The sequence below is a fragment of the Coregonus clupeaformis genome, chromosome 12 (assembly GCF_020615455.1).
Source record: "Coregonus clupeaformis isolate EN_2021a chromosome 12, ASM2061545v1, whole genome shotgun sequence".
NCBI lineage: Eukaryota > Metazoa > Chordata > Actinopteri > Salmoniformes > Salmonidae > Coregonus > Coregonus clupeaformis.
This window is the reverse complement of record NC_059203.1, coordinates 11,387,618-11,414,439: the sequence shown is the minus strand read 5'-3', so window position 1 is coordinate 11,414,439 and position 26,822 is coordinate 11,387,618. Positions and strand designations below refer to the sequence as shown.

At 46.2% G+C, this 26,822-nt stretch overlaps 1 protein-coding gene across 2 annotated transcripts in view; it reads left to right on the top strand.

The window, feature by feature from the left end:
- Positions 1-26,822, top strand: part of LOC121577722 (immunoglobulin superfamily member 21) — a 294,356-nt gene that overhangs the window by 169,863 nt on the left and 97,671 nt on the right. For both annotated transcript variants that reach the window (XM_041891544.2, XM_041891543.2), the window contains exon 4: positions 8,053-8,171. In XM_041891544.2, coding sequence (XP_041747478.2) covers positions 8,053-8,171 — 119 coding nt within the window. The remainder of the gene's footprint in view (positions 1-8,052; positions 8,172-26,822) is intronic.

Genomic DNA, 26,822 nt, shown 5'->3' with positions numbered 1-26,822 from the left:
TGGTCAGACGAGGAGAGAGCAGTAGGAGTAGCAGTGTTTTCAGTGGTAATCCATGTTTCCGTCAGCGCCAAGAAGTCGAGGGACTGGAGGGTAGCATAGGCTAAGATGAACTCTGCCTTGTTGGCCGCAGAACGGCAGTTCCAGAGGCTGCCGGAGACCTGGAACTCCACGTGGGTCGTGCGTGCAGGGACCACCAGGTTAGAGAGGCAGCAGCCACGCGGTGTGAGGCGTTTGTATAGCCTGTGCGGAGAGGAGAGAACAGGGATAGACAGAGGCATAGTTGACAGGCTACAGAAAATGGCTACAATAATGCAAAGGAGATCGGAATGAAATGAACTAAACATCTGGGAAAGCGAGAGAGCGGGGCCTCCCTCACTTATGTTTCACTGAAACACCCAAATATAACTCTACCAACTTTCACCTCAGAAACTATAATTGTTGTAAACTACAGCGGTTCAATGTTTTCCAGGAATAGACTAACTTAGTTTATTCAGCTAGCTAACTTGGTACAGTATTCTTCCGTGAAAACCGTCCAGGGCACCTAGTCATATGACGCCACAGCCAACTAGCATGCCGGGCTCCAACAACACGGTTTAGCACCAATACTCGGCCACAACAAACCACCAGTGTGTCAACACGCCAAGCAGATCATTCGTGTCCATGTCTAACGTTGTGGGTTAATCCCGACAGCTTGAGCGAGTCCGTCGTCAACTTATTCAGCCAGTTAGTTAGCTAGAATAGTTAGCATACTATCTAGCCATTGCTTTCTGCCAACGAAGAAACCCGTCCTCCCACGGTATGAACACACAGAGAGAGCCAAGCTAACGTTAACTAGTCACCCATGTCCCGAATTCCCTTGAACGACTCTGGCTACCAGTATGTAAAAACAAAACACAAATGTAGGTTATAATTTACCCCTAGCAGCTACTGTTAGCTAGCCAAGTGCAAAGCTAGCCACTGAATCGATTCAGCCAGTTTGCGTCTGTTCGCTAGGTCGTTCCAGCTATTGTTTAGTAGCTATCCAGGTAGCAACAAGCTAGCTACATTTCGAGCACAGTAGCTACTTACTACCTAACGTTAACGCTTCAGACAATGAGTCAGTCAGGCTTAGATTGACAATGAGACAATGATGCTTCACTGTGGGGATGGTGTTCTCGGGGTGATGAGAGGTAAAGATAAATGTTAGTCTTACCAGAGTACCATATGTTTATTCTACAATGTAGAAAATAGTAAAAATAAAGAAAAACCCTTGAATGAGTTGTTGTTCTAAAACTTTTGACCGGTAGTGTACCTCGGCCTAAACATCAGTGCCATAGGTAACTTCTGCAAAGCTTTGAACGATCTGAGAGACCAGGCAAGAAGGGCCATCTATGCCATCAAAGGGAACATCAAATTTGACATACGAATTTGTCACGGTTCAGACAGACGACAAGAGGACCACAATTGCGTCACACCAGAAAGTTTATTTAAACTTAAGGGAAAAGGGAAGTAGGGAGTGAGTGAAGGCTCCAGGGGTTATCCCGTCCAATGTGCTGGGTCTGTGCCTCCCCCCAGTGGCAGCGATGCGTCCGATGACGCCGGTGGTTGGTGGTCCAGAAGTCCTGGGGGGGGAGGAAACACAGACACAACGGGGCGGATGAAAACAGGCAGAAGTACAGTTCAAGGGAAATCCAAATACGTTGTAGCAAGGCAGAAGGCTGGTCAGAGTTACCGGGGTCGAAGAGTAGTCAGGAGTCGTAATGGCAGAAAGCAGGTCTGGTTTTCCTGGGGCAGAAGAGTATCCAAGAATCAGGCAGGTCCGGGGTCACAAAACAAGGGTGAGCCAGAAGCGCGAGCACACAGGTTCCGGGTGTGAGCTTTGCAGACGATCTGACAAAGGAGAGCTGAAAGACAGGACTTTAAATACTGGGAGAGGTTAGTGGGTAATGCAGCGCAGCTGGCAGAGTAATTAGAGCCGAGCAGAGCAGGGACAGGTGGAGCTAGTTAGGCTGAGTAGAGAGAGAGAGATGAGCAGAGTGGAAGCTAGTGGAAACCCATTAAGGTGGTAACCCGGTGGAGTGAGAGGGCTCATGACAGAACCCCCCCCCCAAGGGACGGCCCCAGAAGTCCCAAGAGCAACACCACGCCGGGCGGGAGGAGGGGAGCCGGAGGAGGGCTAGAACTCCTCCGAACGGTCCGAGCGAACGCCCTCATCCTCGGAGGAAGCCGGAGGGCCGTGGTCGGGGAGATGGGACAGGTCCCGAGACAGGATCAGGCACAGGACAGGAAGCCGAGCGGGCAGGACGGTTAGGGATCCCTCTGGGGCGGCCCCTACGGATTGCAGGTTGATCAGGATGCCGTTGGTGGAAGGCGGTGATGAGAGTCCTATCCACAATCCGACTAGCTGGCACCCAGGTCCTTTCCTCAGGTCCATAGGCCTCCCAGTCAATGAGGTACTGGAGACCCCTACCCCTCCGTCTGGACCGAAGCAGGCGGCGGGCGGTGTAAACCAGACCACCATCGACGAGCCGTGGAGGAGGAGGACAAGGCGCAGCAGGGACCAGCGGACTCTCATGAATGGGCTTAATCTTAGACACATGGAAAGTGGGGTGCACCCTCATGGAATTAGGCAGTTGGAGCCGGACAGCAGTTGGGCTAATCACTCTTATGATAGGGAATGGGCCAATGAACCGAGGTGCCAACTTCTGCGACTCCACCCTGAGTGGCAGGTTCCTTGACGACAACCACACCCCTTTGACCAACATGGTAGGTGGGAGCAGGGATTCTCCGACGGTTGGCCCCGGTAGTGTAGCTGGCAACGGATCTGAGAAGTGTGGCTCGGGCCTGTGACCAGGTGCGGCGACATCGACGGGCAAACGCAAGTGCAGATGGGCAAGTAACCTCCCCTTCCTGACTGGCAAATAGAGGAGGCTGGTATCCATAAACACATTGGAAAGGGGACATACCGATGGCAGAGCAGGTCAGAGAATTGTGTGCGTACTCCACCCATGTCAATTGCTGCGACCAGGAGTGGGGGTTGCGTGAAGTCATGCATCGCAGTGCCTTCTCGAGCTCCTGATTTGCCCGCTCTGACTGCCCATTGGATTGGGGATGGAATCCGGAAGTCAGACTGACTGTGGCTCCCAGCAGGTGACAGAACTCCTTCCAAAAAGCGGAGGAGAATTGTGGACCACGGTCAGAAACTACATCCTTTGGCAGTCCGTGGATCCGGAAGACGTGTTCCAGGACCACCTGGGCGGTCTCCTTGGCGGTTGGGAGCTTGGGGAGGGGAATGAAGTGTGCCATCTTGCTGAATCGGTCAACTATGGTGAGAATGACGGTCTTGCCCCTTGAAGGGGGGCAGCCCCGTGACAAAGTCAAGGGGCGATGTGAGACCAGGGACGTCTGGGCACAGGCAGGGGCTGCAGCAATCCGGCTGGGGGGCTGGCAGGACGACTTGTGTTGGTTGCAGATGGGGCAGGCTTGGACGAATTCCCGTACATCCTTTCTCAGAGCGGGCCACCAGAACCTCTGGGCGAGCAGGTTGTAAGTGCGGGTGGAGCCAGGGTGACAAGCTAGGCGGGAGTCATGTCCCCACTGAACGACCTGGGACCTTAGGTTTTCGGGGACAAAAAGGCGGTCAGCTGGGCAAGTGCTGGGACCGGGCTGGTTACGGAGAGCTTCCAGCACCTGTTCCTCAACAGCCCAGGTCAGAGCTGCTACGATGCAGGGACTTGGCAGAATCGACACAGGATCCTTGGAGGGGTTGTCATCCTTCTGGAATTGACGGGAGAGGGCGTCTGGCTTGGTGTTGCGTGATCCAGGCCGGTATGACAGAGTGAAATTAAACCTGGTGAAGAACAGGGCCCAGCGGGACTGCCTGGAGTTCAACCGTTTGGCCGTGCGGATGTACTCCAAGTTCTTATGATCGGTCCAAACGAGAAATGGAATGGTGGACCCCTCCAGCCAGTGACGCCACTCCTCCAAGGCAAGCTTCACAGCCAGCAGCTCTCGGTTCCCTATGTCGTAATTGCACTCAGAGGGGGACAACCGACGTGAGAAAAAGGCACAGGGATGGAGCTTCCTATCCTCCGCAGCCCACTGAGAAATCACAGCACCAACTCCCACATCCGAGGCGTCCACCTCCACAATGAATTGCCGGTCCACGTCAGGCATCTGGAGGATGGGAGCGGAGGTGAACCTTACCTTGAGGGTACTGAAGGCCTTGTCGGCTGCTGGGGTCCAGGTGAAGGGTTGCTTGGTGCTGGTTAAAGCAGTGAGAGGGGCAGCAACGGTACTGTAGTTCCGGATAAACTTTCTATAGAAGTTAGCAAACCCCAGAAACTGTTGCAGCTTCTTTCTGTTCTCCGGAACTGGCCATGACGTGACTGCTGATACTTTGGCAGGATCCATTTGGATACTTCCCTCTGCCACTATGTACCCCAGGAAGGCCACTGTCTTGACGTGAAACTCACATTTCTCTGCCTTGGCGTAGAGGGAATTCTCCAGAAGACGATGAAGGACTTGCTGGACATGGCGGGTGTGTTCAGACAGGTTTCTGGAGTAGATTAAGATGTCATCCAGGTAAACGAAGACAAACTTGTTTAACATGTCCCGCAGTACATCATTCACTAGAGCCTGGAACACAGCAGGAGCATTGGTGAGGCCAAAAGGCATAACCAGATACTCGTAGTGGCCTGTTGGTGTATTGAATGCGGTCTTCCATTCATCTCCCTCCCGGATCCGCACTAGGTGGTAAGCGTTTCTGAGATCCAACTTGGTAAAAACAGTGGCTCCCTGGAGCAACTCAAAAGCAGAGGTGAGCAGAGGGAGAGGGTAACGGTTCTTCACTGTGATGTCGTTGAGTCCCCTGTAGTCGATGCAGGGGCGAAGAGATCCGTCCCTCTTCCCCCACAAAGAAGAAGCCAGCACCAGCCGGAGATGAAGATGAACGGATCAATCCTGTGGACAGAGAGTCATTGATGTAGTCCTCCATGGACCTTCTTTCAGGAGCAGACAACGAATAAAGACGGCCCCTTGGAGGGGCTGTTCCAGGGAGGAGGTCGATGGCACAGTCGTACGGTCGGTGAGGGGGCAGAGATGTGGCTCTTGCTTTGTTAAACACTTCTCTGAGACCATGGTAGCATTCTGGGACATGGGAGAGGTCAGGGGCGGAGTTAGTAGGTACTGGCCGAGGGGGTAGTGCGGCAGCAAGCAGGCAGGTTCGGTGGCAGTCCTCTCCCCACTCCCTGATCACCCCGGTCACCCAGTCGAGCTGAGGGTTGTGCCGGCGGAGCCATGGGTAACCCAGGATGAGGGGTTGGCCTGGAGAGGGGAGCAGGTGAAACTGGATAGTTTCTTGATGGTTTCCGGACAGACCCATCAAGACCGGGGCCGTGACATGAGTGACCGATCCGAGTAAGTGTCCGTCCAGTGCCCGGGCAGGAATAGGAGGTGTCAAACGGAGGTTCTCCAGTCCCAGTTGGCGTGCCAGCTTGATGTCCATTATGTTGGCTTCGGCGCCAGAATCCACCAGGGCAGCCAGGGTGTGAGTAGAGTCAGAGAGGCGGAGGTGAACTTGCAGCAAGGGTTTGCGGTCGGAGGACTGGATGGTCATTGAGCTCAACCGGACTCCCCCTATGCCCGGTGAGCTTCGGCTTTTAAAGGGCAGGTTACCACACGATGTCCATCACCTCCACAATAGAGGCAGAGGTTTGAGGTGAAGCGGCGCTGGCGCTCTGCAGGAGTGAGAGAGGCTCGCCCAATCTCCATAGGCTCAGACTGATCAAGCTGACTTGGGTGAGTGGCAGTAGCTGACAGGAGCCCAGTCGGATCTCTCCGAATGCCGGTAGTTGGTGGCCCTTGGCGCCCCCCTCTCACGGCAGACGGGTCTGTATCCTTCTGTCGATCCGGACAGTCAGTGCGATGGCTTCATCAAGAGTGGAAGGCAGTTCATGGGAGACCAACTCGTCCTTGATATAGTCAGCCAAGCTATGGAAGAACGCGTCCACCAACGATGGTGTGTTCCAAGAACTTCGTCTTGCCAGGGTTCGGAAGTCGATGGAATGGTCTGCGACTGTACGTCTGCCTTGTCGAATACTGAACAGTTCACGAGACGCCTCTGCGGTTGGTGAATCCAGGTCAAACACCTTCAGCATCTCCCTCAGCAAACAGGTCGAAGGTTGCACATGCGGGGGTTTGACGTTCGAACTCTGCTGTTCCCCAGAGTCGAGCTCGGCCCGTCAGGTGAGTGATGGCATACCCGACCCTAGCCCCCTCCGTGGCGAAGGTCCTTGGCTGCAAGGAGAACTGAAGTCGGCAGCTAGTCAGGAATGGCCGGACCTGGGTAGAATCGCCGTTGAACCGCTCGGGGTTTCCAATCTTGGGTTCCGGGGCAGCGGCTGAAATGACCGGGGCAGGTAACTCGGAGGCAGGGCTGGTGGGCAGACTGGCTGGGGGTAAGGTTGGTGAGGAGTTGGATGATCCTGGCGAGTTGTTGTTGCTGCTGCTGGGACTGCTGCTGGTGCTGCTGGAACTGCTGATGCTGTTGGTAGCCGACCTGAAGCAGAGAGGTGATGTCGCCGCTCATGCGGCCTAGCTCTCTCTCAGTGTGTTCCAGGCGTAGCATGGCGGTGGGTTGCTCAGGTTCTTCGGTTTCCATGTCGGGGGAAGTGTGCGCTGAGTCCATGATGGTCAGATCGTACTGTCACGGTTCAGACAGACGACAAGAGGACCACAATTGCGTCACACCAGAAAGTTTATTTAAACTTAAGGGAAAAGGGAAGTAGGGAGTGAGTGAAGGCTCCAGGGGTTATCCCGTCCAATGTGCTGGGTCTGTGCCTCCCCCCAGTGGCAGCGATGCATCCGATGACGCCGGTGGTTGGTGGTCCAGAAGTCCTGGGGGGGGGGAGGAAACACAGACACAACGGGGCGGATGAAAACAGGCAGAAGTACAGTTCAAGGGAAATCCAAATACGTTGTAGCAAGGCAGAAGGCTGGTCAGAGTTACCGGGGTCGAAGAGTAGTCAGGAGTCGTAATGGCAGAAAGCAGGTCTGGTTTTCCTGGGGCAGAAGAGTATCCAAGAATCAGGCAGGTCCGGGGTCACAAAACAAGGGTGAGCCAGAAGCGCGAGCACACAGGTTCCGGGTGTGAGCTTTGCAGACGATCTGACAAAGGAGAGCTGAAAGACAGGACTTTAAATACTGGGAGAGGTTAGTGGGTAATGCAGCGCAGCTGGCAGAGTAATTAGAGCCGAGCAGAGCAGGGACAGGTGGAGCTAGTTAGGCTGAGTAGAGAGAGAGAGATGAGCAGAGTGGAAGCTAGTGGAAACCCATTAAGGTGGTAACCCGGTGGAGTGAGAGGGCTCATGACAGAATTAGGATCTCACCAAGCAAGAATTCATAAAATGTGACAATCACCAAATTGAGACTCTGCATGCAGAATTCTGCAAAAATATCCTCAGTGTACAACGTAAAACACCAAATAATGCATGCAGAGCAGAATTAGGCCGATACCCGCTAATTATAAAAATCCAGAAAATAACCATTAAATTCTACAACCACCTACAAGGAAGCGATTCCCAAACCTTCCATAACAAATCCATCACCTACAGAGAGATGAACCTGGAGAAGAGTCCCCTAAGCAAGCTGGTCCTGGGGCTCTGTTCACAAACACAAACAGACCCCACAGAGCCCCAGGACAGCAACACAATTTGACACAACCAAATCATGAGAAAACAAAAAGATAATTACTTTATACATTGGAAAGAATTAACAAAAAAACTGAGCAAACTAGAATGCTATTGCTCCTGAAAAATAATGAGGTTTTGGTCAAATTATTTATTCCTGAATTTGAACACAAATTGAGTATTCTGACATGTCTGCTGTTCACCTCCTTTCAACATCATTCAATAGGGACATTTGGAGGAAAAGCTGGAACACGATGAAGGACAGTGTCATGCAATTTGCAAGTGGAATGAATTATCTGAACATTTCCACACTATTTCCTGTAGAAGAAAATAATATATCTCTTATGAAATAATGTATGTATTTTATTTTGCCTCATGTTTGCAGGCTCCCGGAGGTACGGATCTCGGACAATGGACCGTATGAATGCCACGTGGGCATCTACGACCGAGCGACGAGAGAAAAGGTGGTCTTGGCATCGGGAAATGTCTTTCTCACCGTTATGTGTGAGTAATTTTTACTCTGTAGTCAGCCTGTGACTGTGAATATGCAAAAATGGCTAGCTCTGCTCTACTCTGACATCCTGCAACATTAATCAGTTCTGTCTCTTGGGCGTTCTGCTGTCTTTCTAACGGGATTGACTTGAGATTGCTATAAATTGAAAAAGACACACATATTGCTTTATATAAGATAAATGTAAAGGTAAAAATACCTTTAAAGCAGCAAAAAATGACAAGGAATCTACCTCGGCACTCATTGTGAATGAAGGTAAGAGACAGCCATGATGGTAGTGGGACTGCTAGAGGATTATCTAAGAGGTTCAAGTTGTGACATTCACTACTGACATACACTGCTGACAGTTATACTACAGAACTGAATGCAGTTCTAAAGATGTAGAACTGTCAAGTTTTGACAAAGAATAATAATCATCAGGTATGATAATCATAATCATTACCCTTAGCTTCCTTTCTCTGACTTACAGTGAACGTTTCTCATAGGGTGTGCTCTGAGACTTTGGTGGATGACACAATTCTGTGTGTAGGCAGAGTAGACAGAGGCACTGTTTTTTGGAGATTGTACTATATCATGCTGTAACACAATTTCACTCTCCCCTATTCAACCCCAAGTTCCATACAGCAAACATGACTGGAGCAACAACAAAATAAATACAAAAAAATAACTTGAACCATTCCCCTCTCTAATGCCGTCTAATGATGTCTCTGTGAACACTGCTAGACAGGGATTTGAACCAGTGTCTCTCTATCTGTATAATTGCAAACCTGCCCTATTTCACTGCAAATTTGGACTATTTTGGACTTTTCTTTGTTCCCATGTTTCTGCCAGTGACCTGAGGAGCTGCTTCTCTCGCTCCCTCTTTGTCGTAATTGTTGGTGTAACTTTCTCTAATGACAGCTGGCTCACTTCTCTCTGGTGTTTGAAGTCCGGCAGCAAGGCTTTCTATGTACAGCCGATCGCTAATTAGCAACAGTAACATTTCTCCCAAAAACATGAGAGAGAAAAACACATAATTAGTCCATAAGCTCATTTTGTTCCCTCGCCGTATTGCCTGCCAATGGCTCTTGAAATTAGGCTGCAGGTGTACCCAAAGACCTCTTTTGGTTCTCAGAGATCCTCCGCTGACCTTCACTTTCCTATAATAACGTAAAACCATACAATGAACAAGAAATACCGAACCGGATGAACTCTTCACTGACGTAAGCGAACAGAGTTTTATCAATGGGAGAGGATTCACCCAAGTTAACCCCTTAATCGTTAAGGGGTGGTGGTGGAGATATATGAATGATATAGCCAGGGGAAAGTGTGGGCACTCTCTCTCAGCTGGGTGTTAAATCTCCCCTGGTGGAGGAGAAGAAGAATGGCCTCTGGCATTGTGGCTAATTGCCGTCTAAGCTGAAACAGAATTATTCATAACCTATTAGTGTGCCAAGTTCACTGGGATGTGAGAAAAAAAGGAAAAGGGAGAAAGAAAAAAAATGAGAGAAAAAAGTAAATTAATAGGAAGCAGTACATGGAGCGTTTCTTTATTTATTTTTTTGAAGGGCTTCATAAATAAGAATTATCATTTCAATTCACAATGGTGTGGTGATGCCTTAAGGCATGGGAGACTTTTGCCTTGAGGATTATTAAGGCAATGCTATTATAACTAATGGTTATTGACAGTTATCTACTTAAACTATATCTAAAAGTTATGCTAAAGATAACAAGAAAATTGGTCTTCTGATGTCTCTTTTCTCCATTGGAGTAAAAAAGTTTAACGGGTTAGAGAGCGCTGGAGAAAACATTTGAGTCATCTTATGGTTAAAGCAATGTGGAAAAAAACATTGACATCTGACATTTTGAACATAATCTCCTATTCACCAGTTAATCTGTAGTTTAACATGGCCATACAGTTACGTCTATATGCTTTAATCTCGCCAAACACATTGTAGGGTCACAATGCATCATATTCATTGCTACAACTGCTGCCTCTTTGTCCCTTTACTGGTTGGCTGGTGCTCTGTCACATACAGTATTGGGCGTAAAGATTTGATTCAGTGCATGTGTTTCACACATCTCTCAACTAAGCCCATAATTCCAGTGGAAATGTAGCCTAACAGGGAACATTTTAACACCAATGCAAGTGACCTTAAAACAACTACTAGTTCTATTTTAGCTCACTTCAGCAAATTATGAGATCAATTAAATCCAAGAGCTGGGTTTTGAAATGGAAATCAGAACCCGTGGGTACTGTAGATCTTAAACTGTGTGACCTCTTACAAGTCATATTGAATTAATTAATTTTGTCCAGATTTGAATAACTAATTAATTATGAGGTATAGAGAAGTCAATTAGTAGACATGTAAAATGAAAGGGAAGTTTCAGGTACGGTGATTGGGTTGGTTTTGATGTGTTCACAGCACCCAAGGTGCATTATACTGACTGCTACTAACCACAAAGATGAAAGAATTTCACTTTAATAGAGTTCCAGCGACATGTCAATCTCCTGTAAATCACATGCAAGGGTCATAATTCCAGACATTGCTAAATGAAAAAATCAATAGCTATTTTCCCAATGGTAGAAATAGGGTCATCATTTGTTATTACTTAAAGTGATTCCTCTGTGACATTTCAAATATTAGGAGTAGTAATTTGTATCTTTGAGATCAGACTGACCTTGGCTCGGCATGGCAATGCCGCTATTGTTTATCCAGTATGTACATGTAGTTGTCCAGCAGCTCAGAGGAACCTTGAGAGACATATTAAGACAACAGTCTGTTGTTCTATTGCCCCCCAGTGTCTCCAGTGTTTTGCTATAAAACACATCAGCTGAATGAATGTCAGGCTTAGATTCACCTTCCTGATGAAGAGCATCTCGGGCGACACGCGCTGCGTTTAAACGCCATGTCACGCAATCCTTTGTTATAACCTTTGCATGGCGCAAATATGTAATTTAGAGGATACCCTTCATGAGGCAGCAGGGCTGTTATTTATATACCCAGGGACAGTGAGATGAGCTCTAAGGTGTATAGGGACTAATTACTCTCTCATCCTATAAAACTGGGATTCCTTCAATAATGAATGCACAACTTTAATTAAGCACTGTGTATATTTAGCTACTCGTTTATAAATGGCTTGGATTAATGATGTTCCAGTCATGCCCAAACACAGCAACGCCTGCAGATACAGCAGTAAGAGTTAAATCTCAGACACACCAGTAGAATTGTCAAATATTTGCTTGTCGACACTACTTAGCACCTCTGAACAGAGAGTCGGCAATCAATCACTTTTGTGTTCACACAGCAAAGACCTTGGAAGTCGTCAGCCACTCAGCCTTGTTAAAATACTCCAAACCAGAATGTGGCAGTAGCGTTGTTTGGCAATGCATATCCGTGCATATTGCTCATGGTCTAGATTCAAAGCTATCTGCGCTAATGTTGCTATTCTGTAGAAAGCCCTTTTTGATACTTGCCAGATGGCCACAGCTAGATAACTACCTAGCAAGATGACGAAGAAACCATTTAATTCACTCTCCATAATAATTCCATACTGCCAGTGCCAGCCCCAAGACCAGCACCAAGGGTGGGGTTTGGGAAACCCTGCCATAGCCTACATTGCATATGAAGTGTGACTGGCTCATCCGTGGATGTACGGAGAAAAGGCCCTCTTTTTCCCTTTTATTTTTGGCTCCCTCAAGTAGGGGTTTGTTCTCACTGATTGGCTCAAAGTCACTGACGAGCATTGCGATTTTACAAGTATAATCGGTAGGTTCGTCGCTATCGGGTTGGCACGCAGCAGGTACAGTTTTTGTTCTAGCAAGAGAAGGAACGGCCTCCCACTGTGATAAGTACCTATCGGCAGTCTATCGGCAGTGAGATTATCGGTGTGTTTCATGCTTTAGCAGTCTGAGTTTAGGGATAGGGGGGCAGTGGGGTTTTAATGGCTATGGGGCGGCTGTTCCCCCTGTGCCCTGTGCTTGTTAGGAGAGGAGAGAGCACCTCTAGCCTATGCCTGATGTAAGGAAGGACTGGAACACAATGGGCTAACCATCATCCGCTGCTGAGAAAGATTCATCACATGCATTAGGAAGTGTATGACACCACACTGTGCATTAATGTGCCTAAGGTCACCAGCACACAGTGTCCTTGATGTATTTATCCATTACTGTCTCTCTGATCCACCTTCTTCCCCTCCATAATACATACTCCTCATGTACCAACATTCCTCTGGGCTGTGTTTTGTCTGTATCATATTTTAATGAGTCACACTAATGCCCCTCGACGTTGCAAATGATTTAGCTGTTGATGCCCCTGTTATCTACAAACTATCAGTAACATTTTAACTAACAATTTACTATCTACCTAGTTCTAACACTAACCTTAACCCTTATCCTAACCCTAAACTTAACCCTTACCCTAACCCTTATTCTAAACCTAACCCTAACCGTAACCTTAGCAACAGTTTGTTGATAGTATGACCAGCTGTAGAGCATCTATAGATGGAAAATCCGGACACCCCGTATAAAGTGTGACCTTTTGTTTTTTCCTCAGTTTAAGAGAGACATAGCACATAGTCTCCATCGAGATAACTTGGTTCTGATACATATCAAATCAAAGTTTAATTGTCGTGTACACAGTTCACACTGCTCGTTCACGCTGCTCTCTGCTCATTCAAGCTGCTCGTTCTGTGAGTAAGCGGATGCTTCTACCACTGTCTCTCCCAAGCATCTTCAACCGTTTTTTTGGCTTACTGGAATACGTATCAAGCACTACACTCAATGAACTACTTGATCAACAAAAATAGTTTTATAAAGATCGAATTGATCTGCAGGAAAATAACTTTAAGTCCTTCCTGCAACTCTTTCTGGATTCTACCAACAATAGGGTTGATGATCTGATATAATGGGATTTAAACACAGTTTGGAGTTTACGCAATCAGAGGTGGAGGAGCTAAAGGGAGTGAATGGCACCAGCCAGACCACGTTCAAAGCCATGTCTGAGGATTTTACAATTTTCCAAACAACACTTGACAAGCACTCTTCAAAAGGAGACTACCTCGAAAATCAACCGAGGCACAATAACATTTTAATCGATGGAATTGAGGATGTAAAGACTGAAACTTGGCATGACACAGAAGTCAAGGCCAAGAAACCCCTGGCAGATCAACTCAAACCGGACCCTAAACTCATGGAGATGGAGAGGCCGCATAGGAATGGCACTTTCTTCCCTGATGGACGGCGCCAAATCTATAGTGGTGAAACTGCTCAGGTTCAAAGACAAGGAGGAGATTCTCAGGAGAGCCAACTGCCTGAAGGGAACCAAAATCTTCATCAATGAAGACTTCTCCGAAAAGGTACGCCTCAAAAGAAAGGAACTTCTGCCACGACTAATTTAATTGAAGAACGAAAAAAAGGCAATATTGCATACCTGAAGTATGATCAGCTGGTCATTCACCCACCCTCTAGTAGGCCTATGGCAAGTGACTCCGCTATAGTCTACTGATTTGACACACAAGCACACACATATAGACTCACATATTTACTCTACTTTGTTCATGTGTTTCACCTAACCTCATGACCAAAAACACACATTGCTCTAAATGTCATAACCCTCTTAAGTCTTCAGTGGTGTTATATGGACTGTTTCAATGTGCATTCTATAGGAAATGCACCCCTTTTGTATGGTTGAATTGGACATGTGAGGCATGCACTTCTATGTTTCCGTTCCACTCTGGATGATTCCGACTGTGTATCTCTCTTAGTTGGGCAGGATATCAACCCTGATAACATGGTCTTTAACCCATTAGATATTAATGAAGCAAATTATAAATATAATGATTGTGTTGATGCAGATTCAAATTTCCTGAAATGTACCAGAAATATGTCTATCAGTTGTGATTGCTATAATGTTAAGCAATTTAACAACCTGTATAGCAGTTTATCTAATTTAAAGACAAGCTAATTTTCTTCCTTTCATTTGAATGTTCGCAGTCTTCCTAAAAATCATGACCACCTTGTTCATTATTTGTCTTCTCTCAGTCATGAATGTTCTATTGTTGCCCTTTCAGAAACATGGTTGACTGAAGAGACAACCATGCTTTATGACATGTCTCCTTATAATGCTGTTCACCACTGTAGAATACCAAGAGTGGGAGGAGGAGTGTCCATTTTTGTTCATAAACATTTTAAATTCTTTGTAAGAGAGGACCTCTCAGACTTTTCTCACATCTTTCAAGTCTGTATTTCACCACTGCTTTTCTCTAGAAACCTTGGTTTACAACCGGCCTCAAAAAATCTTCAGTTAAAAAGAAACTAGTTGTATAAAAAGTTTCTCACAAATCCCTCTCCCCTGAATTCTGCAAATTATAAAAGGTATAAGAACAAATTTACTCACGCACTTTGGATATCCCATACAATATATTTTACTAACAGATTCCAAGAATCCTTAAATAATATTAAGTCAACTTGGAAAATCATCAATCAACTGTTGAATAAGAAAAAGGCATCTACAACTATCCCATCTTAATTTATTGTTGGAAATAAGACCTAAAGTGATCCTGATGTTATATCATGTGAATTTAATAACTTTGTTGTGAATGTGGGTTCCTCTCTGTCAAAGAAAATTGAGAAAACTGATGAAAATCCCTTGGATTACATTAAGGGACATTTCCCTTCTCTGCTTCAGTTTGATCCTCCTGATGTAATGGAGGTGATGGAGGTAATCGGTAACTTAAAGATATCAGCAGCAAGTCATGATGAGATTGGTGCCTCTTTGGTGAAATCAGTGTCTTCCTTCGATACTGGTAACGGTAATGTATATCTTCACCAAATCTATGCAAACTAGTATTGTTCCTAAAAATTCGAAAATTGCCAAAGTTATCCCCCTCTATAAATCTGGGGATCCAATATATTTTACAAATTATCGCCCAATATCTGTACTATCATGTTTTTCTAAAGTCCTAGACAAATATGTATTCTATATGAGAACCAATATGGTTTTCGCAAAAACTACTCCACAGATATGTCTCTTTTGCAACTTGTAGATAAAATCTTTACAGCCCTTAACAACAATGTATACGCTCTTGGCATCTTTTTAGATTTATCCAAAGCGTTTGACACGGTTGATCATTAAATATTACTTTCTAAATTGCATTATTACGGTTTTCATGATTATACATACTGTATAATTGGTTATATAGTTATGTTTATGGTAGAGAACAATTTGTTTATGCAACTGGTTGTGCATCTACCAGTGCCAAGATATCCTGTGGTGTGCCACAAGATTCGATAATTGGACCTTTGTTTTTCCTAATATATATTAATGACCTTGCTGCTGTCTTCTACCATACTTCCCACTCTCTTTGCGGATGATACAAATTTGATTTTATCACACAATAATGTTGATTCACTAATTAATGAAGCCAATTCAGGTATGGCCAAATTTTCTGAATGGTTCCAGATAAACAAATTATCTTTAAATGTTAAAAAATCCAACTTTATTGTATTCACTAGTAAGAATAAGAAATATATTTTTTTAAAGAGCCAGAATCTCAATTGGTGGGAAAGAAATGGAACAAGTCACATTCACTAGATTCCTCAGAGTTCTAATTGATGAAAAGTTATCCTGGAAAGATCCTATTCAATTTGTCTGTGAGGGGAATATATCCCGACCACTCGTCTTGCCGGTCCTGGCAATATGACCTCAGAAACCTACCCACATCCTGGTTAACTCTCTCCACCTGCCCATTACTCTCAGGGTGAAAACCTGAGGTAAGGCTAATCGAGACCCCCAGACGTTCCATAAATGCCCTCCAGACTCTAGAGGTGAACTGGGGACCCCAATCAGACACTATATCCTCAGGCACCCCATAGTGCCAGAAGACGTGTGTAAACAGGGCCTCAGCAGTTTGTAGGGCAGTAGGGAGACCTGGCAGGGGAATGAGACGGCAGGCTTTAGAAAACCGATCCACAACGACCAAGATCGTAGTGTTCCCCTGGGAGGGGGGAAGGTCCGTGACAAAATCTACCGATAGGTGAGACCACGGCCGTTGTGGAACGGGTAGGGGTTGTAACTTCCCCATGGGCAGGTGTCTAGGTGCCTTACACTGGGCGCACACCGAGCAGGAGGAAACATAAACCCTCACGTCCTTAGCTAAGGTTGGCCACCAGTACTTCTCACTAAGGCAGTGCACTGTCCGACCAATACCCGGATGACCAGAGGAGGGTGATGTGTAAGCCCAGTATATCAAACGGTCGCGAACCTCGAGCGGCATGTACCTCCGACCCTCTGGACACTGTGGAGTAGGGTCGGAACGTAACCCCCGCTCGATTTCCGCATCCTCCTCTGTGTCATATAGTCGGGACAGGGCGTCTGCCTTAGCGTTCTGGGACCCTGGTATATAGGTGAGCTTAATTACAAAACGGGAAAGAAACATTGACCACCTTGACTGGCGAGGATTCAGCCTCCTCGCTGCCCAGATGTACTCCAGGTTACGATGGTCAGTCAGAATGAGAAAAGGGTGTTTAGCCCCCTCAAGCCAATGTCTCCACACCTTCAGGGCTTGAACCACAGCCAGCAGCTCCCTATCCCCCACGTCATAATTGCGCTCCGCCGGACTGAGCTTCTTAGAATAGAAAGCACAGGGGCGGAGTTTAGGTGGCGTACCCGAGCGCTGAGACAGCACAGCGCCGATCCCAGCCTCGGAAGTGTCCACCTCCACCTGGAATGCCAAAGAGGGATCCGGATGCGCCAGCACCGGAGCCGAGGTAAACAGGTCCTTCAGACGTTTAAACGCCCTGTCCGCCTCTGCTGACCACTGCAGGCGCACCGAACCCCCCTTTAGCAGAGAGGTAATGGGAGCTGCTACCTGTCCAAAGCCCCGGATAAACCTCCGTTAGTAATTGGCAAAACCCAAGAAGCGCTGCACCTCCTTTACCGTGGTGGGAGTCTGCCAATTACGCACGGCAGAAACGCGGTCAATCTCCATCTCTACCCCTGACGCGGACAACCAATGTCCCAGAAAGGAGATGGACTCCTGGAAGAACAGACATTTCTCTGACTTCGCATACAGGTCATGCTCCAACAGTCTAACAAGCACTCGACGCACCAGGGACACATGCTCGGCTCGTGTAGCGGAATATATTAGAATGTCATCAATTTATACCACAACACCCTGTCCATGCAAGTCCCAGAAAATCTCGTCCACAAATGATTGGAAGACTGAAGGAGCATTCATTAACCCGTATGGCATGACGAGGTACTCATAGTGACCCGAGGTGGTACTAAATGCTGTCTTCCACTCATCTCCCTCCCTAATGTGCACCAGGTTGTACGCGCTCCTAAGATCCAATTTTGTGAAGAATCGCGCCCCGTGTAATGACTCCGTCATACTAGCAATCAGAAGGAGAGGATAGCTGTATTTGATGGTGATCTGATTTAGACCACGGTAATCAATACACGGGCGTAAACCCCCATCCTTCTTCTTCACAAAAAAGAAACTTGAGGAAGCAGGGGAAGTAGACAGCCGTATGTAACCCTGTCTCAAAGATTCGGTGACGTAGGTTTCCATAGCGGCCGTCTCTTCCTGAGACAGAGGATACACGTGACTACGTGGAAGCGCAGCGCCTACCTGGAGGTCTATCGTACAATCCCCCTGTCGATGAGGTGGTAATTGAGTCACCTTCTTTTTACTGAAGGTGAGAGCCAAATCGGCATACTCAGGTGGAAAATGCAAGGCGGGAACTTGGTTCGGGCTTTCCACCGTCGTTGCCCCTACGGAAACGCCTACACACCGCACAGTACATTGATCAGACCATCCCTGGAGAGCCCTCTGCTACCATGAAATGTTGGGGTCATGACCTGTTAACCAGGGAAGCCCCAAAACCACGGGAAACGCAGGAGAATCAATCAAATACAAACGTACTATCTCCTCATGACCCTCCTGCGTTTTCATCCGGAGAGGCGCCGTGACCTCCCTAATCAACCCAGACCCCAACGGGCGGCTATTTTTAATTTTTAAATTTTTTTTATTTAACCTTTATTTAACCAGGTAAACCAGTTGAGAACAGGTTCTCATTTACAACTGCGACCTGGCCAAGATAAAGCAAAGCAGTGCAATAAAAACAACACAGAGTTACATATGGGGTAAAAAAACATAAAGTCAAAAATACAACAGAAAATATATATACAGTGTGTGCAAATGTAGCAAGTTATGGAGGTAAGGCAATAAATAGGCTATAGTGCAGAATAATTACAATAGTATTAACACTGGAATGCTAGATGTGCAAGAGATTATGTGCAAATAGAGATACTGGGGGTGCAAAAGAGCAAAATAAATAACAATATAGGGATGAGGTAGTTGGGTGGGCTAATTTCAGATGGGCTGTGTACAGGTGCAATGATCGGTAAGGTGCTCTGACAACTGATGCTTAAAGTTATTGAGGGAGATAAGAGTCTCCAGTTTCAGAGATTTTTGCAATTCGTTCCAGTCATTGGCAGCAGAGAACTGGAAGGAATGGCGGCCAAAGGAGGTGTTGGCTTTGGGAATGACCAGTGAGATATACCTGCTGGAGCGCAGACTACGGGTGGGTGCTGCTATGGTGACCAATGAGCTAAGATAAGGCGGGGATTTGCCTAGCAGTGATTTATAGATGGCCTGGAGCCAGTGGGTTTGACGACGAACATGTAGTGAGGACCAGCCAACAAGAGCGTACAGGTCACAGTGGTGGGTAGTGTATGGGGCTTTGGAGACAAAACGGATGGCACTGTGATAGACTACATCCAATTTGCTGAGTAGAGTGTTGGAGGCTATTTTGTAAATGACATCGCCGAAGTCAAGGATCGGTAGGATAGTCAGTTTTACGAGGGCATGTTTGGCAGCATGAGTGAAGGAGGCTTTGTTGCGAAATAGGAAGCCGATTCTAGATTTAACTTTGGATTGGAGATTCTTTATGTGAGTCTGGAAGTTGAGTTTACAGTCTAACCAGACACCTAGGTATTTGTAGTTGTCCACATACTCTAGGTCAGACCCGTCGAGAGTGGTGATTCTAGTCGGGTGGGCGGGTGCCAGCAGCGTTCGATTGAAAAGCATGCATTTAGTTTTACTAGTGTTTAAGAGCAGTTGGAGGCTACTGAAGGATTGTTGTATGGCATTGAAGCTCGTTTGGAGGTTTGTTAACACAGTGTCCAATGAAGGGCCAGATGTATACAAAATGGTGTCGTCTGCGTAGAGGTGGATCTGAGAGTCACCAGCAGCAAGAGCGACATCATTGATATACACGGAGAAAAGTGTCGGCCCAAGAATTGAACCCTGTGGCACCCCCATAGAGACTGCCATAGGTCCAGACAACAGGCCCTCCGATTTGACACACTGAACTCTATCTGAGAAGTAGTTGGTGAACCAGGCGAGGCAGTCATTTGAGAAACCAAGGCTATTTAGTCTGCCAATAAGAATGCGGTGGTTGACAGAGTCGAAAGCCTTGGCCAGGTCGATGAAGACGGCTGCACAGTACTGTCTATTATCAATCGCGGTTATAATATCGTTTATGACCTTGAGCGTGGCTGAAGTGCACCCGTGACCAGCTCGGAAACCGGATTGCATAGCGGAGAAGGTACGGTGGTATTCGAAATGGTCGGTGATCTGTTTGTTAACTTGGCTTTCAAATACTTTCGAAAGGCAGGGCAGGATGGATATAGGTCTGTAGCAGTTTGGATCTAGAGTGTCACCCCCCTTTGAAGAGGGGGATGACCGCGGCAGCTTTCAATCTCTGGGGATCTCAGACGTTATGAAAGAGAGGTTGAACAGACTAGTAATAGGGGTAGCGACAATTTCGGCGGCTAGTTTTAGAAAGAAAGGGTCCAGATTGTCTAGCCCAGCTGATTTGTAGGGGTCCAGATTTTGCAGCGCTTTCAAAACATCAGCTGTCTGAATTTGTGTGAAGGAGAAGCGGGGGGGCATGGGCAAGTTGCAGCAGAGGGTGCAGAGTTGGTGGCCGGGGTAGTGGTAGCCAGATGGAAAGCATGGCCAGCTGTAGCAAAATGCTTGTTGAAATTCTCGATTATTGTAGATTTATCGGTGGTGATAGTGTTTCCTAGCCTCAGTGCAGTGGGCAGCTGGGAGGAAGTGCTCTTATTCTCCATGGACTTTACAGTGTCCCAAAACTTTTTGGAGTTAGTGCTACAGGATGCAAATTTCTGTTTGAAAAAGTTAGCCTTTGCTTTCCTGACTGCTTGTGTATATTGGTTCCTAACTTCCCTGAAAAGTTGCATATCGCGGGGGTTATTTAAAGCTAATGCTGTACGCCACAGGATGTTTTTGTGCTGGTCAAGGGCAGTCAAGTCTGAGGAGAACCAGGGGCTATATCGGTTCTTAGTTCTGTATTTTTTGAATGGGGCATGTTTATTTAAGATTGAGAGGAAATTACTTTTAAGGAACAACCAGGCATCCTCTACTGACGGAATGAGATCTATATCCATCCAGGATACCTGGGCCAGGTCAATTAGGAAGGCATGCTCGCTAAAGTGTTTTAGGGAGCGTTTGACAGTGATGAGGGGTGGTCGTTTGACCGCGGACCCGTTACGGACGCAGGCAATAAGGCAGTGATCGCTGAGATCCTGGTTGAAGACAGCTGAGGTGTATTTAGAGGGTATGTTAGTCAGGATGATATCTATGAGGGTACCCATGTTTACGGATTTAGGGTTGTACCTGGTAGGTTCGTTGATAATTTGCGTGAGGTTGAGGGCATCTAGCTTGGATTGTAGGATGGCTGGGGTATTAAGCATATCCCAATTTAGGTCACCAAGCAGTACAAACTCTGAGGATAAATGGGGGGCAATCAATTCACATATGGTGTCCAGGGCACAGCTGGGGGCTGAGGGGGGTCTGTAGCAAGCGGCAACAGTGAGAGACTTATTTCTGGAAAGGTGGATTTTTAGAAGTAGAAGCTCAAACTGTTTGGGCACAGACCTGGATAGTATGATAAAGGGCATGAATGGGGTAGGGCACATCAACAGGTACGATAGGAATCCCTAACTTATAGGTGAACTGGCGATCAATGAAATTCCCAGCTGCGCCTGAATCTACTAGCGCCTTATGCTGGGAGTGAGGAGAAACCTCGGGAAACACCACTTTAATACACATAGGATCAGCAGAGAGCTCTGGGTGAGTTGGGTGCCTACTCACCTGGAATGACTCATCAGTGCGTTGCCCACTGCCTCGATTCCTAGGAGACCCTCCCCAGCACCGACCAGCAGTGTGTCCTCTGCGGCCACAGTTGTTGCAGGGGACGGCCTCCCTCCTGGTCTCCCTCCTGGTCTCCCTAGCACCAGCACCCCCGAGCTCCATAGGGGTCGGCTCGGAAGTGCTGGGGGATGGAATGGACGGCCCCGAATCCGGACGTCCGCGGGTAGCCAACAGGGTATCCAGGCGAATCGACATGTCCACCAGTTGGTCAAAGCTGAGGTTGGTGTCCCGGCTAATTCCCGATGCACGTCCTCCCTCAGGCTGCATCTGTAGTGGTCGATGAGGGACCTCTCATTCCATCCCGTGTTGGCTGCTAGCGTCTGGAAGTCCAGCGCGAACTCCTGCGCGCTCCTCCTCCCCTGTCTAAGGTGGAATAGACGCTCACCCGCCGCTTTACCCTCTGGGGGATGATCGAATACTGCCCGGAAGCGGCGTGGGAACTCCGCATAGCTGACCGTAGCGGCGTCTATCCCACCCCATTCGGCATTGGCCCATTCCAGTGCCTTGCCGGACAGACAGGAGATGAGGGCGGACACGCTCTCGTATCCCGAGGGCGCCGGGTGAATGGTTGCTAGGTAGAGTTCAACCTGGAGTAGGAAACCCTGACACCCGGCCGTGGTGCCATCATAAGCCCCACTGGACTCCGGAGATGGACCGATGGGTATGGCTGATGGTGGTGGTATCGTAGGATGAGGTGTGGGCAAACCTCCACTCTCCCATCGCCTCAAGGTGTCCATCACCCCTTGGATGGTGGTACCCAGGTGCTGGATCACGGCCTCTTGTTGGGTTACACGCTCCTCCAGTGCTCCCCTGAGCGCGGACGATCCTGCTGACTCCATCGGAAGGTGTGTTATTCTGTCAGAAGGCGACGGTGAAATGCGGTAGGCGAAGTCAAACGCAGGACACAGAGCTTACTGGAAACGTACTTTACTTGAAAGTAACCAGAGAAGAAAACCATCTCCATACAAGGAGGAAAACAACCCGCACACTAACACTGCCGAAGACGAATACAATAACACACAACACACAATGCACGACAGAGGGTAAAATAGGGGAAACAATACAACATAATGGGGAACAGGTGTACACAATCAGGACAAAACAAGTCAAACACCGAAACATAGATCGGTGGCAGCTAGTACTCCGGGGACGACGAACGCCGAAACCTGCCCGAGCAAGGAGGAGGAGCAGCCTCGGCTGATTCCGTGACATAGTGTGTATATACAGTTGAAGTCAGAAGTTTACATACACCTTAGCCAAATACATTTAAACTCAGTTTTTCACCATTCCTGACGTTTAATCCTAGTACAAATTCCCTGTCTTAGGTAAGTTAGGATCACCACTTTATTTTAAGAATGTGAAATGTCAGAATAATAGTAAAGATAATTATTTCTTTCAGCTTTTATTTCTTTCATCACATTCCCAGTGGGTCAGAAGTTTACATACGCCCAATTAGTATTTGGTAGCATTGACTTTAAATTGTTTAACTTGGGTCAAACGTTTCAGGTAGCCTTCCACAAGCTTCCCACAATAAATTGGGTGAATTTTGAACATTAATGTACATTTCAGTCATTTAGCAGACACTTATCCAGAGCGACTTACAGCTAGGCGAAATTGTACATTGACTCAAGGTTTTACTCCTCAGGCCTTACTTTCTATGTTGATGATTTGCAGAACTGTGCTGTTGTTGCAGTTGATAACCAACCCGACTTTCTGTCCATAGGACTGACATCTCTTTCTTCTCTTCAGTATGTTGGTATGTCTGTTGGAGTATGAGAAACGGGCAAGTGCATCGGCTCTTCATCTGCTTTCTATTCCTCATGCTTTGTCTTGCATGTTGCATGACCCAGTCTATTGAAAACATTGTGGAGATAAGCTGAACTAACATACTGTATTTGTCTATCAAAGTTTGTCTAGTTGTGAAATAACATTGCTGTTGAACCACTGAATGATGTTTACAATACGGGCAGATGAGCTACCACTTATTACCATGTGCTGCAATGCTCAATGGTGCTCATTGACACTGGTTAGAATGCCCCCAAGAGCAAAAATCTGGTATTTTCCTTTCATGAAACCAGGTTGTTTATTGCTGGTCAATGTTTGATAACATGGCCTGTTAATTGTTTTCTTGCTGGGTATAGATCAAAGTGTGATGTTCCTCGTGTTGTTGCAGTTTGATAGTGAACCCTTCTACGGTTGATTTGCAGCTATATGTCTATGTTTGAATAAAACAACTTTGAATAGTTCTGCATCAAGGTTGTAAGCGCCTTTAGCTATTGGCAGTGATGATTTGTTGTTGTTGGTGGGTCTGTGCTGATGTCAGGACTGTATAGGAAGTCTTGACACATTGACATTGTGAATAATGTGCATTGAAACCAATGTCAATCTCTTTTAACTAGTATGCAGTAGCATTGGCAATGATATGAAAACAAATAACATAGGGTACATATTTCTACACAATAATTGATTAACACAACCGCTCAATCCAGCACCTGTCTGTGAAAGTGTACGTGTACTTCTCGTACTAAGTGTACTTATCTACAGACGAGGGATCCTGCAGGCACGTAAATGGTTCACTTGACTTTTCAGTGCCCTGAGTAGGACGTGCTGTGTGTTCTCCCACATGCAGGGCTATTGATTAACAGCATGCATTTAGATTGGGCAGCCCTGTGGAAAAAACACTATTATTTTCACAGCATGAGCCCAACGACTCTTTATTAAAGGCTGTAGGATGCAGAATCCTCAAACTACCCAGTGTTAATCTCAGATAATCTCTCTAACCTCCCTTGTGTAGAGTTATGTGTTAATTTATATGTTTATGAGTAGTTATGATGACGTGTGAACTTTATGCTTTCAAACAAAAGGATCTGAATCACATTCATAACAAAATCAACACGTTTTTGACCCTTATGAATTATTCACAGTTCGGTGATAACTGGTGATATTCATATTCATAAACACATAGAGTCACTCTTGACAGAAAGTAACTTTCAGCAAAATTAAATAATAATAATAATAATAGTAATGTTTTGCTTAAAACATAACCTTGTGATGCCTTTTATGATGCATCTCTTTTCTGTTTTCCTGAGTAGCGTTCCTCCCTTCATGCTGCTCTCTGTGTCTGATGTGTGTCTGATATTGTGTACAGTCCTCCCCTGACGTCTCGTCACTGTGAGCTTTGGCTCTCATTCCTGGTGTAGAAGTGTGTCTATCTCACTCCCCTCCCAGGATGTCTCTATCACTGCCTCGACTCTGCTCCCAGCACCCCGCCTCCCCCCACTCCCCGCCAAGGTCCCCTCTGTTGAGCAGGTGGGCGACAGTGGAGATACAGCTCCTCCCCAGAGAGACACTGATTGTACCGGAGGATGAGAAAACATATCTATTTTTTCATATTACATTTTCCCTCTTTGTGACAAGCCATTTTATTGGAAGCCTGAATATCACCTTGCATAATAACTTTCCCTTTCCTCTAAACTACCTCCTCTAAAAATAGTCCCTGACTTTACAAGTTCGACAAAAGTTTACTGTGTCAGATAATGTATTAATTTATCATTGAAATATACCAGAAATAAAACCAACCATGTGATATTATTGGCATAACCATGGGGATACCACGCCACTTTCAATTGGAGGTCTTTAAGTAAAGCCAATGTTCTGTGGCACTGCAAGCACAACTATACAATAGTAGGGGTATAGTTGAGGGCATAACTGTTACCAACTAGTGAGGTTCACATCCTAGTCCCTTTCAAACATCCTGAACTTATACTGTAAATGTCACTTGGTATGGCCGACCTTTAACAGGCCATAGTCTGAGAGGGAAACGTGGCAGACATTTTGGAGCATTGCTGAGCACCCCTTTACAGTGGTCTTAGCTCTTAGATATTCCACACATCTCTGGCAGCTGCACAAAAGGCAGCAGGACAGGCGATACATTTGTGGGGATAGAAGAAATACAGGTTTAGGAGCTCCTGAAAGCAGCCTATGGGCATGCATCGAATGGATTTCTTTCCACTATGCCCATTTTTCTAAACTTGAATACAAATTAGATGAGGGGAGCAAAAAGGGAGAAATTAGAAAGGGAAATTCAGCCTGGATTTGGGACCTTACTTTTCTACTGCGGAATCCATCAAGTTAGACCATGAGGGCGGGAGGGTATATTAATTGCCTAAATGGAAAAGCCATGTACAAGATGTCTGGGCTGTAACTGCGAGGCTACGCTGGAGTGAGAGATGTGTAATGACTCCTCATGGGAGAACAACACTACTGGCTTTTATCTATCACATATTCATGTAGTTTATGTGTGGCCTCTCACTGTAACTTGAGCAAACTCTGTAACAAATGGCGAGCTCCTCAGGCAATGTCAATGACATGGAGCAACTATTTCTGTGTACTTATGAAGTACCATTACTGTTATTGCATTATTAAAGTACTGTATGGCACATTCCAACCATAAGAACATGAGGTAGTGGTTGAAAAGAGTTGTGTCTGTATGTCACATATCCACACAGGACCAACTATTGAATAACAGAGGGATACTAATGTGCTCTGCAATATTCTCGCATAACTTGTGCTGAACACACTAAAATCCATGAGTCGGAAAATCCAAATATTTTATTATACCATATCAATTGATGTCATTGTATTATACATTTCATTTCTGTTTCTTGTAATGAAGATACCCAAAATGGTATGAGGTGCAGAAATGAAGGTAGCTTTATACTGAGCCAAGGTACCTCCTAAATCATATTAGGGCATAATGGAAACGAGGTGCAGAAATATCTGCAGCCTCAAATGGTGTCAAAGTCAATATGTTTGTCAGATTGCCCCTGAACAGAGTAGCCCGGCTCCATAAATGATACCTTGTTCTATATAATGAAGACTCTTTCATTTGGCACTTGCTGTTGGCTGTGACTTTGCCGAGAGCATATTCTCACTTGTTCTAACCTATTGTGACTGAATGACTGTCGAATAGAAATGGGCTCACAACCTGACTTACAATTATAGCCAGGCTATTCCTGTTAGGACGTGAGAGGTTGTCTCTGTCCTGGCTTTCTGCTCTACTGATCTGAAGAGAAATACATGGAGATTTATTAGGGTGGTGTTTTTCTTTCTCCAAACAGAATATCCGTAATTTAAGTGACCTTGGTCAAGGTCAATGAAATCAATTAGAGGTGAAGATTACCATCTATCATGTTTTTAATGTATAATTAAATTCAAACCAGAGTAGCTAATATTATATGTTTTGCCTTTAATGTTTTAGATGACAATTCAAAAAGTGAATTTCATTTTCACACTGCAATTCTCCTCATATTTCCATGATTTATTGTCATCATCTTTTGCCAGGTAATTACCTAGCAGATTTATATATAGTAGCTTGATTTCACAGAAACCTATGAGAATCATCCATACATAATTAATGG